This window comes from Pygocentrus nattereri, chromosome 11, assembly GCF_015220715.1.
Source record: "Pygocentrus nattereri isolate fPygNat1 chromosome 11, fPygNat1.pri, whole genome shotgun sequence".
NCBI classification, from domain to species: domain Eukaryota; kingdom Metazoa; phylum Chordata; class Actinopteri; order Characiformes; family Serrasalmidae; genus Pygocentrus; species Pygocentrus nattereri.
The window spans coordinates 12413347-12429250 of record NC_051221.1 but is presented as its reverse complement, the minus strand read 5'-3'; the positions used below and the strand labels follow the sequence as shown (position 1 = coordinate 12429250).

The window sequence follows — 15904 nt, the reverse complement described above, 5'->3', positions numbered from 1 at the left end:
AGCCGGATGCCAAAATTCTCTTCAAGCTTTACTTAAGATTCACTGTAAAACTGTAAGCATACATACAAAATATATCCTTGTTACATTTATTTGCATAGTGTAGTTGCATGACACTGTACATTTAAAAGAACAGAAACCGAATCATTAGCTTAAGGCTAACGTCTATGGAAAAGTCCATATAGATGCTAGCGATTAGCGTTTGCAAATTAAGTTGAGACATAGAACTTATTTTCGTTCATTAACCAAGGTTTACATCAAAAATAGTCTCAGTATAAGGTTATACAGCAACTAAACATAAAAATACTCACAGGCAAATGTTTTCCTGGCCATAAAATGCAGAGTAAGAACCGTGATTGTTTGTTTTCCTCATACAGCCTGAACTAACCACAGGAACACTGAAAGTGCAAATAAACACCGCTGCGACAATCTTGACCACTGGAGGTCTCCCTTTTGCCCAATGTTAATAACAGAACATCACACTCCCCGCCTGTTATAATGCTTTATAACACTATTCCCTTTTTAAAAGCAGAATAACCTCTGAGATGGGCCTAGAATAAACCTTTTGAGTACCCTGTCTGACTACTTTTACGTCTACTTTGCGGACTTTAGAATCTTTGCTGGGGATGGCGTTCACAACCACTCCAACAGGTCACTCGTTTCTCTTGACTTGTGTATCTTTAAGAAGCACAACATCTCCTTCTGTCAGGTTTGGCTTGTCCACGTGCCACTTTCGTCTTGGTTGAAGTGACGTCAGATACTCTTGATGCCAGCGTTTCCAGAAGGCATCAGCCAGAGCCTGGACCTGCTTCCACTGCTTGCTGTAGAGGTCTTTGACGTTGTACTCTCCTGGTGGTGGGGACACTGGATCGATCTTCTGTGTCAAGAGCATAGCAGGTGTCAGAGGAGTGGGCATGTCTGGATCAGAAGAGACGGAAACTAAAGGTCTGGCATTCATTATGGCCATAACTTCGGACATGAGCGTGACCAGAACCTCATGAGTCACATGGAGTGTTTTTGTCTTAAGCAGCAGGGCATCCAGTATTCTACGAGCGACACCGATCATCCGCTCCCACACTCCACCCATGTGTGAGGAGTGGGGAGGGTTGTATGTCCATGTGCTGCTTCGGTCTTCAAGATAAGTTGTCAGTTTGGGGTCTTCAGAGTTTATTTTGAGCTCCTTGCATGCCCCGACGAAGTTCGTTCCTCTGTCAGAGCGGAAGAGATGAACAGGACCACGGACGGCCGTGAATCTTCGCAATGCGTTTACAAAGATTCAAGCACTTCAATGTGCACAGCTCTTGAAACTAGGCAGGTGAAGATGACTGCCCAGCGTTTATCCTCTGCAATGCCACCTCGAGTTCGTCTTGCACTGATGATCCATGGGCCAAATACGTCGACACCCACATTTGTAAAGGGAGGACCCGGGTCGAGTCATTCAACAGGTAAGTTTGACATTTTTTGTTCTTCCATTCTTCCTCTTAACTTCTTACAGATAACACATTTATGTATGATGTTTGACACCAGCCTTTTGCCACCAATCAGCCACAGACCAGCAGAACGGACAGCACCTTCTGTCAGATGTCTGCCCTGATGTGCGACCTGTTCATGGTAATGCCTTACCAACAAGGTAGCTATGTAGTGCTTCTTTGGGACAATGATCGGGTGTTCCCAGGGTATATCAGCCAAAGGAATGCACCCTCCAACTCTCAGCAGACCATCTGCATCCACAATGGGGTTCAGCTTCCTCAGCGGACTGGACTTGGGGACGACATTGCCCCTGGAAAGACATTTAAACTCTTCTGCAAATGCATCATGTTGAGCATTTCTTATTATTACGAGTTTTGCTTGTGTCAGTGCATCCGTCTTGCTGTTCGGACGTTTCAGGCAGGATCTGGCTTTGTTTAGGAGCTTGGCTATAGCCCTGAGGACTGAGTGTCCTCCAACTGGAGAAGTATTCAAATTGGTGTGTGCTCCAACTGGAGAAGTATTCAAATCGGTGTGACCCCAACTCACTTTCTGAGGCACAGGTTGTGAAAGGTCTTGCAGGTATTCAGGAGCAAGACCATGTAGGGCTTTATAAGTCAATAAAAGGATTTTATAATCAATACGGAATTTAATAGGTAGCCAATGAAGTGATGATAGCACTGGACTAATATGCTCAAATTTTCTAGTTTTAGTGAGGACCCTGGCTGCGGCGTTTTGGACTAGTTGGAGTTTGTTTAAATTCCTGCTTGTGCATCCTGACAGTAGCGCATTACAGTAGTCTAGCCTAGAAGTAATAAAGGCATGTACTAGTGTTTCGGCATCACGCAGGGACAGGGCATTTCTGATCTTGGCAATGTTGCGAAGATGTAGAAAAGCTGTCCTAGTGATGTTGCCTATGTGTTGATCGAATGATAAATCTGAATCTATTATAAGGCCAAGATTTTTTGCTGCTGATCCAGGTGTGGCTGGAAAGTCGGCGAGATTTAAGATTAAATCTGGTGATTTACTTCTTGCTAATTTTGGACCCAGAAGGAGAACCTCTGTTTTGTTACTGTTTAATAGGAGGAAGTTGCGTGACATCCAGCCTTTCACGTCTTTTACACAGTCCTCCATTTTCTTTAACCTGTATTGGTCATCAGGTTTGGCTGATATGTACAGTTGAATATCGTCTGCATAACAATGAAAGTTTACGCCATGGTTACTTATAACTGTGCCTAACGGTAACATGTATAGTGTAAATAGTAATGGTCCTAATATAGACCCCTGCGGAATTCCAAATCTCACTTTTGAATAATTGGAAGATAAATTGTTTACCCTAACAAACTGATAACATTCTGATAGGTAAGATCTGAACCATGATAGGGCTGTCCCTGTGACTCCAACCATGTTTTCTAACCTTTCTAGGAGAATATTGTGGTCTATTGTATCAAAAGCTACGCTAAGGTCAAGTAGCACTAAGAGAGATATGTAGCCTTGATCAGAGGCAAGAAGAAGATCATTAGTTATCTTAACTAGAGCCGTCTCAGTGCTGTGGTGCTTAATAAAAGTTCCAGGTTTTGTTGAGTTCATACAGGATCATTAACCCAAAGTCTGACTTCAAGATCTGAGCCAGAGCTCATATTTTACTCTGTAACGCAGCCAGTTTCAGTCAAAAGCAGCTGATTGCAGAATAAACACACAGATTATCAGACAGTAGATCATCATTTTATCCTCCTCTCCTTTGCTTTTACTACCCAACAATAAAATAATTGAAGACCATCTTCTGAATGTGTGACCAGTTTTACTTCTTCTTTTGGCTGCTTTAGGGGTCACCACATATATATTTAACAATTCATTTAATTAAATATTTGCACACACTCAGGATCATCTTTATAAAAGTGTATAAACTAAATCTATATTTTTCTTTTCTTTTCTTTTCTTAGTCTGACTCCTTATTCATAGCAGAACAGTTTACAGTGTTTAATTCTCTGTGGTTTTATGAAACTGTGAGTATTCCTCTGTGCTTCCTTCTAAACTTATTCATCACTTTTTGAGAAATTATTTTTGCATATGCTGTTTTATCTCCTGCTGAGGTGGAAAACCTCACCTGGATGTCCCAAATGTCCATAAACCCACCTGGAAGAGATTTTAATGAATAACCAACCATCAGAGGCCTCATCATCTCCTAACATCATCTTTAATCAGCCTCATGAACTGGCCAATCTGGAACCTGCATTTCTTTACAAGCCAAATGAATTAAAGAATTAAAAATCTCACAAAACATAAATCATATTAAATTATCTGTTATAATCTGGTGTAATGACAGTTCAGGTGGATTCATTTCCATAGAGAGAGCTGACTTTGCATTATCAGCACTGCTTCAGTGCTCTGGGAGAGTTTATAGTACTGTGAGTTTAACACTTCATGACTGAGAGCTGCTGCCTCACAAACTTCATCCACAGCAGACATGACATTGAACACCATCTTCATCTGGACTTTGATCTTCTGGACTCGAGGTAACACAGTGTTATACATTTATACTTTTTTACAGTACATAAGGGGCTTATACCTTAAATAACATCATGTGTATTTGAGCCACTTTGAACTGTTACTGTTTATTTCAGGATCCAGAGGTCAGACGACTGTGACTCAGACTCCTGCAGTGAAATCTGCTCTTCCAGGAGGAACAGTCACCATCAGCTGTAGAACCAGCTCTGCAGTGTATAATAGTAACCATCTAGCCTGGTACCTGCAGAAACCTGGAGAAGCTCCTAAACTCCTGATCTACTAAGCTGCTACATTACAGTCAGGAACTCCAGCTCATTTCAGTGGCAGTGGATCTGGAACTGACTTCAATCTGACCATCAGTGGAGTCCAGACTGAAGATGATGGAGATTATTACTATATGGGTGAATTCTACATCAGTAGTATCTGGTCATTCACACAGTGATACAGAGCCGTACAAAAAGCTGTGAGAGTCAGAGACACAAAGACTGTACTGCTGCAGCTGAGACCTACTGCAGGTGCTGAAGGGGAGGATGTGATACAGCACAATCACACACTCTGTGGAAGAGAGGAAACACACACACTAACACACAACTCAACACACTCATCCAGAAAGAAGCACAGAGCAATAATGCACACAGATCACCGACTGGTTGGACTATGTGTCACAGTTTTTGGTTGAAAATTTATTGGATCCTAAGAAATGTGATCTTCAGCTTTTTATGACCCAATACTGAAACATCATTGGGAGAAAAAAGTATTTCACTCCGATGAGCCACTCAGTTTATTATAATGGAACCCAATGTAATCACTTCACTGCTAATGTCTTCAGTTCTCGTCCAAATGTCTAATTATATCAGCATTTAAAGATCATTTTGAAGACAAATTACGTTTAATTCTGTTAACAACAGGATAAGATACTTTGAATAAAGTGGATCTCATGGGGACCAGATGGGGACAGGCAGTCGAAAGATGATCCTACAATCAGAGAGCATGTCTGAGTCAGGAATCAGCAAATCCAGGGAGAAGTGAACAGTGTCAGTATTCAGAGAATATCTCAATCTGACCTGGTGGGAAAAGAAGAGATAAGAAGAAGAAACAAAACTGCACCAAAATAAATGAAAACTGGATATTGGTTTTTGCTCTTACTGAGGGATGAATCTGAAATGTTGATATGATTCAGTAAAGCTGAACACATGAGCTCTGCATGTGTGATTCCCACCATAAAGCTTGGAGGAGGCAGGATGATTACATAGGAGTGCATTGCTGATTAAAGAGCTGGAGGTGTTTACCACATATCCTCTTACTGGCAGCACATGCAGAAAAATGGAAGCATTTTTAGTTTGACTAATTTACTAGTAATAATTAGGTATAAAGACATGACATCAAAATATTGCCTCAGACAACATGAAATGCATCCATTAATTGCATCCAGGATAAAATTGCAAATATTTGCATTCATATGATTATTAAATATTAATTTACAACAAAAATGCAAATACTTCACTTACATATACTTATAAATCATTTGCATACATGAAGATCCAATGTGCCTAAAGCTGCAGTCACACTGAAAATGAGTAAAATCTGCCCTGAGGACAAAATCAATACACTTGAATGCAAAAGACGTGAACACGGAAAATCAATTCACCTCAGTGAGAGTTAAATTTAAATTCCTGCTGAGTTCATCTAGGTGACATTGATATCCAAGCAATTAGAAGAAGGTGAGCTATGGTCTCTTCTCTTTGTCAACATAATGCCGACTGTCACTCACAGGTTTAAAAATATGACCTAGTTACTCAGCTAACATTCACTGGACTATATGTTCCCTTCAAAACCATCAGTACCATCACTGTACACTGTGAAGAACATACTGAGGCAGCAGCACAATGTGACCACAGCTTATTCTACCATTTACCGTGCCTACCGTAATTACATACTACAAATATTAAACAGCGTAAGACAAGTAAAAATGCTTTAAATAATATGAAATATTAACTACACCATCCTAGACATTGCACACCAGTTTGATGAATGTTATAATTACAGTGATTACGCTCTGCCATTTCACCTGTGGGTGTCGGAGTCGGGGGGCACTGCTGCTGCGGTTCTGGCTCAGCCCCACGGGGGAGGTTTGCGCCCTTGCGCATATTATTCTAAAACATTGGAGGTTACGGCCCGAGGCCTTCCATCCTGTCTCCGAGCGGTCGCGGCGTGCGCACTAATGGTACAGGATGCTGAAAAAATCGTTCTAGGTCATGACTTGACCTTACACACCTCTCATCAGGTCTGTCAGCTCCTAAATAACTGTTCTACACAGCACTTGTCTGCTCAGCGGCGTGCAGGCTATGAGAACATTTTGTTGAACACCGAAAACCTCACTGTGCGTCCGCACTCCTCACTAGATACTGTCTCTTCCACTTTAATGCGTTTACTTCTGTTACCACACGACGCCTCCAGTCCCACTCTAGACATGCATGACTGTGAGACCCGTCTGGCTGGTGAAACTTCTATTCGCCCTGACGTGTCTTCCACCCCGTTGCCTTCTGGCCTGGCATTTTATGTTGATGGATCATGTTCCAAGCCATCGGATGGCGTATTTCTCTGCGGATACGCTGTTTGCGCTGCCCCTGACACGGTCATTGAGTCCTTTTCTCTACCTTTCACTTCGGCCCAGGCGGCTGAATTGTACGCTATCACGCGCGCTTGTATCTTGGCTCAAGACCAAGATGTTACTATATACACGGACAGCCGTTACGCTTTTGGCGTAGTTCATGATTTTGGGGGAATCTGGCATCAACGCGGTTTCGTTACTACTGATAACAAACCCATTTCCCATGCGTCGCTTATCGAGGACCTGATCAGGGCGAGCTTCCTGCCCTCCCGACTGGCCGTTGTTAAAGTTCGCGCTCACCAGCGTAGTAGCGACCCTGACTCTGTTGGTAACAATACCGCCGACTCTGCCGCAAAACGCGGAGCTCTTCATGGCCCCACTTGCCCTTTTATGAATTCGGCTTCCTTCTCCTGTGCTGCACTCACGGTTGACTTACTTCCTGGTCTTGATCTTGACTGTATTCAGGCCACCGCCTCGGACTCTGATATCAAGCATGTCATCGGGCTACGATCCAGCCGTCAAACCGCTGCGCGGCGCCCGCACATTGTGTTCCGTGTGTTCCGTTCCTCGTTCCCGATTTTCATGGTATTTCGCATCGGGAACGAAGAGGGGTAAAGCGTGACATGTCCGAATTGTTTTGCATTCACAATTTGAACTCTGCCGTTGATCGCATATTAGACCGTTGTCTTACATGTGCACAGAATAACCCAAAACCGGCCGGACCGCACCAAGTTCTTCCTAAACCGGAAACACCTTTCCAAGAATGGCAAATCGATTTCACACACATGACGACTGTAGGGCCGTACAAATATTTACTGGTCTTAGTAGATACATTTTTGGTTGGACAGAGGCGTTCCCATGCAATAAAGAAAATGCAAATACAGTTGTGACAAAACTATGCCAAGAAATCATACCGCGTTACGGTGTCCCCTTAGGAATAGACTCTGACAAAGGCACACCGTTCACCTCCAAAGTCACACAGATGCTCGCGAAGCACCTGAGCATAGACTGGGCTTTCCACATCCCCTATCACCCTCAATCCTCGGGTATGGTCGAAAGGGTTAATTGGACTATAAAAGGGCGGTTATGAAAGGCCATGCAGACGCAGAACACTACTAATTGGGAGAAGGTTTTACCTGTAGTTTTGGCCAAACTGCGGATGGCGCGCACAGACACTCTGGGTGGTCTGTCGCCGTATGAAATTGTCATGGGACGTCCGTTCCCCCTCCCATGGCGTCAGAAATCGGCTCTGGGGGGAACGGCGGACTTGGATGTGCGTCGCAGCGAGTACACCGCAGGGTTGTTAACTGTTCTGAATGAATACTGGGAGAGGGTCAACCAAACTATCACAGACCCTCCCAAGGTCCCAACCCATGCTTTTAAGCCAGGCGATCAGGTATTGGTCAAGAAATTTGAGAGAAAGTGTTTTTCAGACTCCCCTTTCTCTGAACCCACTACTGTACTCTCTGTCACATGCACGGGGGTATTAACTGATCTTTTTCCACAGTGGATTCATGCCTCCAGATGTCAGTCAGCCCCGCAGTGATGTATATACATGTTAGACGTCTAACTATTTTTGTTTCCTATCTCTAACCTGTCCTGTGTTACAGAAGTATGTTGCAGCTAATATTAATCTTGTGCCTGGTGGAACGTGCTGGCGGATCCCCCATGGATAACGTTTTCTGGCAGTATGCTAACTGGACAGCCAAGCAGTACACCAATGACTCCTGCTACATGTGTCACCTGATGCCCTCCAGTGTGAACAAGCACTCCATGGTCACGGCCCCTCAGGATCTCTGCTACTCTGCAGGCTGTAGCACACACCTGTCTGTCTCCTGACTGTTTGAATGTTACTCATTATGATTACCCTCACATTATTCTCTTTCTTTATCACAGGATTTTTGTTCTAAAACTCGCAACACTACAGATTTTGCTACATGTTTGCAGTACATTCTTAAATATGTCCTTACTAACTCCTTACTAACTCCTTATTAACTACTTACTCCTTATTTTGCCATGGCTGTCCCCATTATCTGTATGGTTTTGCTGTTGTTGTGTTTGGGTCCTTGTTTTTCCAGATGCCTCATGGAAAGGGTCTACGCGCTGGCCTCTGCGATGTGACCCCCGCGGCCCGTATACCAGCCTCTCATCTCCAGCACCAACCATATGTATGTGTGTTCTCACGCACCACTGTAACTCGCCTGTTATGCCTCACCAGTTGGTGAGGCATAAAAGAGGGGAATGAAAGGGTTAACTCTGCTCCAACTCTGCTCTAAGCAGACTTTGCAGCAAGCATAGCTACTGTCCTTGGCAGTTTGCACAAACAACTTGCTCCTCTTATCGGGACAACATTCTGTCCAGAACCATTTGTTCCCTTTTGTAGGTAAGATTATCGTACACAGAGCAGAAGCCCCCCTCCTTTGGGCAGTTCCGGTGGTCCGTGAGTGTCAGCTTAGCATTTCATGACTGTTAGACAACTTATTTGGGTCCACCCTGTTTGCTTGTACGCAACAGGGCAGGACGTGTTTGTATAAAAGAAGGAGTGCCCTTCTTTCTTTGTGCAGAAGACTTAATAAACTCTTTGATTGATTAAGAGAGTCGTTCTGTCTTCTTGCACCGAGCGCTCCCGCTGCAACTGAGGCTTTCCACAGGACAGGTGATCCACTCTCTGGTTCCTCTTCATGAACGGACCAAAAACGGCCGGTCCTTTCAAACGTGTTTCTGAATAAATCTTGAAGGTGAATTGGTTCAGTTGATTCAGATAAACTGTATGATGGCTTTCTAAAACTTTATCACTGTCATCATCAGACATGACTGGAAATATTAGTCTCCATATTAGGCTTCAATGACATTTAAGGTGTTTGTCTTATGGTGGGAAAATACAATAAAATAAACCACTGCAGTGTTGTTGATTGAAACTCTTTATTTTCTTTAGTCAAATTATCAGATCATCATTTCAGCTTTAATCTCAGATGTGTTTCAGCTCATCTGAGAGTGCGAAGAGCTCTATCAGCTGAAACCCCCGCGTGGTCCTCACCGCTCAGCACTGATCTCTCCTCAGTGTCTGGCTGACAGGAGGCTGGGAGTCATAGGTGGCCTCACAGGTCACTGTGTTCTTTAGCCACTGGTCCTCCTGGAGGGTCAGGGTGCTGCTCCAGCTGTAGAGGCCGTCGTCCTTCTGCAGAAGCCCGAGGCTCTGGCTAACCCCCGAGCTGTAGCTGCTCCCACCCACCTTCCAGCTCAGCCTCCAGTCCGAGGGGAAGCCCTTATTGGCCAAACACACGAGTGTGGCCTTCCCCTGCTGCAGCTCCACACTGGAGGGGGGCAGGATCGTGAGGGTGGGTGAGGACAAACCTAGGAGACACAAACACAGGAAGGGACACATGTCAATCAACCAGCACAGATACACCCACACAGAGTGGGTTTCACTTCTCTTATTTCGTATGGAACTGAACTGAATTCAGTGGAGCATTAAAACGTTTCACTCTCTAATTATAACCTGCTTTACAGTTTAAACTCTCAGAGTAATCTGCAGTTACTTCTCTCAAAAAAAGTCTGAATTTATGAAAGTTTTCATTTTCAGAAATAAAATTCACATAATTCATAAAAATAGAAAATGTAACACATTTAATAATTTATAATATTAAAGTCAAGATAAGTTTAGTGCATGAAGATAAATTACAAAATGAAAAAAATATATAGAATTGTTAAATACATTAACCAGAGAAACACAGTCTATATGCAGATTTTAAAATGTCTATAAGTATTACTGCCATGTTGATATCTTAACATGAGAATGAGATCTGTTGGGTGATAAAGACAAATATATTACTTTAAAAATGAACTCAGTAATTTTACACACATTGAAAGAAATTAACTGACTATTTTTTTGCTTTTACTAACAACTTTCAGAAAGACAGTTGATGAAAAATCTTTTTTCTAATCTGCAACAGTTAAAACAATAAAGTACTATATAAAGAAAACTGCATAACTTACAAAAACAATCAAGTACATTAACTGTCTTTCCCAGAATTTATTGCCCGATTAATTATGAATAAGAAATAAAAAGCTACTTACGGCCAACTGACAGTTTCGTTCCTCCACCAAAAGTCCACCACAGTGATACAAACTCATTTAGTGTCTGTACAAAAACCTCCTGCTCTAAAGACTTTGCTCTCTCTGTGCTTTACTAACAGCTTCTTCATATCTGTCATTAAATACTGATGAGTTTCATAATCAGCAGATAAATGTAGAAATTCTGAAACTCTGAACTTTTCATTTTTTTACTTTTTTGAACTTGTTTGTTTGAACTGTGGTGACACGTTATATTTGCTCTCAAATGGCTAATTCATACCTTATTTCATTCTGTGATATTTAATAAAAATATTAACAATTTCTACTATTTAACATGACTTTAATTTGAACTTCAAGATTAAATTAAAATAAATTGTTACAAGATCAAAAATAGTTAAAGAGCTGCTGTGTATAAAAACAAATCAGATTGGCTCTTTTGAGGAACAAAGAAGAATGTGAATCAATTAATACAAGTTGATTTTCTGTTAAAAAAGACTAAAATAATTGTTATTAAAAAATGTGTATATTTTACTCCCTGCATGCAGTTTAGCTCCTCCACCAAAAACTCCTGCACTGAGAGACGGACTGACAGCAGTAGCTATAAAATCCCTCCAGAGAAAGACTGACACAGTTTAAACTGAACAATATGAGATCACCCCCCCAATGGACAGTAAGAGTACATCACACTGATCTGGAAAGGCAGATTGCTGAACTGTGAGAAGATCAACTGTGTCTTAAACAGTTTACAGTGTGTTCTGTTCAAAACATTTCAGCAATAACAAAAGCTGATAAACAACACATAGAAACATTTTCATGCTTCTGTCTCATATTCAGCAGCTCTAAACTGAACCATGAAGAACTCCTTTTGTTTCCATGCTTTTATACTCAATGTAACATGATCACTGCAGCCAATAGAGTCATTTCCATAGAGAGAGCTGACTTTGCATAATCAGCACTGCTTCAGTGCTCTGGGAGAGTTTATAGTCCTGTGGGTTTAACACTTCATGATTGAGAGCTGCTGCCCCACAAACTTCACCCACAGCAGACATGACTTTGACCACCATCTTCATCTGGACTCTGATCTTCTGGACTGAAGGTAGAACTTAGGTCAAAATTGTGTTTTAGAAATTAGTTCAAATTCTGTACAAGAGTTTGTTGCATGTTGCCTCTTTCCTCATTTACCTTTTTTTCCTCATGTTCTTTTATCCCAGAATCCAGAGGTCAAGCCGTCATCACTCAGACTCCTGCAGTGAAATCTGCTCTTCCAGGAGAAACAGTCACCATCAGCTGTAATGCTAATGTTGCTGTTGATAATGACTGTAACAATAATTTTGCCTGTGTATCCTGGTATCAGCAGAAACCTGGAGAAGCTCCTAAACTCCTGATAAAGTTAGCAAACCAGTTACATTCAGGTGTTCCAGCTCGTTTCAGTGGCAGTGGATCCAAGACCTACTTTACTCTGGTCATCAGTGGAGTCCAGACTGAAGATGCAGGAGATTATTACTGTCTGATGGATCATTACAACACTTATAAAACTTCACCGCTCACACAGTGATATTCAGTCATACAAAAACTACCCTGAGTCAGAGACACAGAGACAGCACTGCTGAGACCTACTGCAGGTGCTGAGGGGGAGGATGTTATTCAGCACAATCACACACTCTGTGGAGAAGAGGAAACACACACACTAACACACAACTCAACACACACATCTAGAAAGAAGCACAGAGCAGTAATGCACACAGCCTTTCACCTCCACTTCTATGAGAGGAGGAGTTTAGTGGAGCTGGAGCTCATTCTAATTCTACTGTTCATGTGTTAGTGGTGGAGGGAAGGTAGAAATGCTCTGCAGTATGAAAGCTGCTTTAGATCCAGCACTTTTGTCAGTAACACAAGTCCTGCATCATCATGTGTTCCTGTTCTATATTTCACTGTTGAAGCACCAGTCATTGTCCATGTTTGTATGTCCTCTTAGTTTATTTTACAGTCCTTTATGTGAACGTGTCACTGCAATCAGTAAAGCAGGTCCTACAATGAGAGTAAAATGTTCACATTTGCTCTTTTTTTACAAATAGAAATAGAATTTTTGATTTAGGAGCACTTGAGCCAGAGAATTTGACCTCGTTATGCAAAAATACAAGTGTGTGAAGTTACTTCAGTGATGTGTGGCAATAAAAATGTTGCTATTCTGACAAAATTTGACAAGAACATCGACATATAATACATATGTTAATTGAGTATGTCAGAAGTAAAATGACCTACAAAAACGAACTTGCATAGCAGTCAAGTATTAGAGTTTAGTTAAGAATTGCTGCCTTAGAGACCCACTTTTGGTCTCACAACAATGAACTTAAACGTCAAAAGTGTTTGTCTTCTAAAAAAAAAAAACTTCAGCTGCATGCTGCGCAGCTTCATCACACACAGGAAACAAGCTTAGCTGTGTGTTTATGCAGAGTTATTAGCCAACAGAGCACCCTATGCTGGTTTTGTGTGATATATTTAATACTCATCAGTGAGTAACATGTGATTTAGAAATGTGTTTTTTATAGAGTTTGTTGCTGTGCTGTGAAGATAACAGTATCAGTGCTGCTGTACATTAAGATGCAGAGGAAAGCAAACAAAACACACTCAGCTCTTTACAGTGAGTCAAATCTAAAAACCCAGCTAACCAATAAGAACCAACTCTTTCAGTTCCATCACGACTCCTATAGTAGTGCTATAGTCTGCTTTCTTATTACCACAAAAAATGCATTGTGTTAATAAAGGTTGTTCAGTAAAACTGTCAGGATGTTACAATAAGAAATGGCTGCTCTGCTAATGAGCTTTCATGCCTGACGGATGTGAACTGCTGGGACAAAGACACTTTGTGCTGATTTGATCAAAGTCAGAAGCACAGATGAAAGGACATAAAACATAATAAAAAGGAGTAAAATATTTGAAGTTCTCAGACATTTTTCTGTGTGCTCCTCTTTTCCTTGGTAAAACTTACTGTAGAATCCTGTAAAGTGACCTAATCTAACAGACCACACTGATATATACACATTTTCCGTGTAAGCTGAATAATAATCCCCTGCAGAATATGAAGTAGGTGTAGCTCTGATGTTGATACTCAGTGATGACTGTAAGCAGAAATCACTGTAAGCATTCATACTCTAACTGTTTTATATCACCTGTAGAAGTTTCAGTATCAGGTGTTTATGAGGGAAGGTGTAAAGCTGGCCTAGCAGGAAAATAAGAGATAAAAAGATGAAATGTGACTGCATCAAAAAATAAATAAAACAAAATCCAAGAGAAATGAATATTGGATGTTGGTTTAATGGACTGAAGAGTCAAAATCTGAAATATTTGTATAACACATTAAAGGTAAGTGCATGAGTCAGCGTGTGATTCTATTGGGATTGTGGGTAGATGGGCTTTTCTTTAACCTCCATTCAGAGACCAACCCAAAATCTGTTTGGTTTATAAAAGAACAATCCACTGAAGAAGGAGAATAAAGTGCAACTCAAAGGCATGATCTGATCAGCTCAGTCTTTAGGTTTCAGTTCAATGAGCTTGGAGGGGCCAAATTAGACCGAATATGTTTTCAGGAATGTATGTGACATAATATATTGCCAAAGGTAAAACACATCTAGCTGGGAAAGTGTATGAAAATATAAAAGTTCTGCAAAATAATTTGCCAGCATTGACCTTTTAGGTATAGAAACATATTTTATCCATATTTTTTCCAGAATTGAAACACAAATTAACATGAACATGAACACAAATATGCACACATATGTATGCATATGGAAATATGGTGGGTTTGTGTATGTAGCTGAGGTTTGTATATAGAGTGAGGCCTCTGTCCTCCCAGAAACGAGCATCTCTGTCACTTGACTTTCAGCACCAGCCTGAAGATCCAACCTGCCTCATTCTAGCATTGACTGACTGCCGATGCAGAGGAGACTGTGGCCTGAATACTGTTATTATATACATCAACAAGGAAAACATTAATGTAAAAATATTTAATAATCATTGCAAAAGATTAAACATTATGGTAACACTTTACTGTAGGGCACGGTAATGAAGGCTACATGACACCTACATAAATAAGCACTTCATGACAACCGACACAAACATACATAAACATTTATAAACACTTATTCCATAAGTCGTCAGTTGTCATAAAGACTGCATTTGTCAACTTTGATGTCAAGTTGACATAACAACTATGTCAAGAGACATAGATTTTTGGTGGCATTAGGTTGTGTCATGACATTTTCTGAGGTGAAATGACATAGCATGTTATGACAGCTGACTTAGTGGCTTTGTGTTTGGTATGTCAGGGTGACACAGTGCTGATGATGTGATACAGCTTTACAAAATGAGGCAGTTGGTTAAACTGAACAAAAGTGTTAATTTCAAGGCCTACACAAGCAAAGTAGTGAGTTTGGGCACTGATTTTGGGCGAATAAGCCTGGCGTTCATCAAAGAAAACAGACTACACAGAAAGGGAAGTAAGTCTATGAAATTCTTTGTACAATTTTTTTTCATCGTGTGCAAATTCTGTAACCCTTTACTCATTCTTCATTAAAGAGAAAACAATGGTGCAAGTTGCAAGTTTCAGTACTTTTCAGTGACTCCTCTGTTGAGATCCTGTTGAGGGAAGAAGATACAACTCTTTAGTTCTTACCTTCCAAGCACACTGGCTTAGGTCTTCCACTTCTCTCTTGAAATGTCCTTCCATAAAATACAAGCTTGCCTCTCAGGTTACTGCTTCAGTGTCTTGGCCCCTCAGCGGTAGAACACACTTCTCCCTAAACTCTGCACTGCACCATCTCTCAGCTCCTTCTTTCATCGACTGAAGAACCGCACACTCTTAACTCAATCTGTAGACTTGTGTTATAAATATGTATTTTACTATATTTAACTATAAAGTATGACTTGTCGTTTAGGATATAGATTCCTGCTGTCTCAATCTAGAATATTCTGTTTTGATTTTGCTTCCACTGTTTGCACATTTTGTGCAGGTTAAGAGAATCTGCTAAATGACAAAATAATGTGGGTTATGAAAAATCATTTTCATGAATCCTTAATCAAATACTATGACACTGTATTGACATTCTTATGTATGTTTTCTCTGGCCCTTAAGTAAAGTGAGTTCCATTTTACAGTTTATAATATTTTTATGAATCCTTATTCAAGTGCCATGACGCTCTTATGTATGTTTTCTCTGGCCCTTAAGTAAAGTGAGTTCCATTTTACAGT

At 41.1% G+C, this 15904-nt stretch overlaps 1 gene segment (V, D, J or C); it reads right to left on the bottom strand.

Moving 5' to 3' along the window:
- Nucleotides 1–9488: 9488 nt before the first annotated feature.
- LOC108411763 lies at nucleotides 9489–10717 on the bottom strand. The segment is given in 2 exon segments: nucleotides 9489–9937; nucleotides 10672–10717. Coding segments are annotated over 2 exon segments (360 nt in total).
- Nucleotides 10718–15904: the final 5187 nt, after the last annotated feature.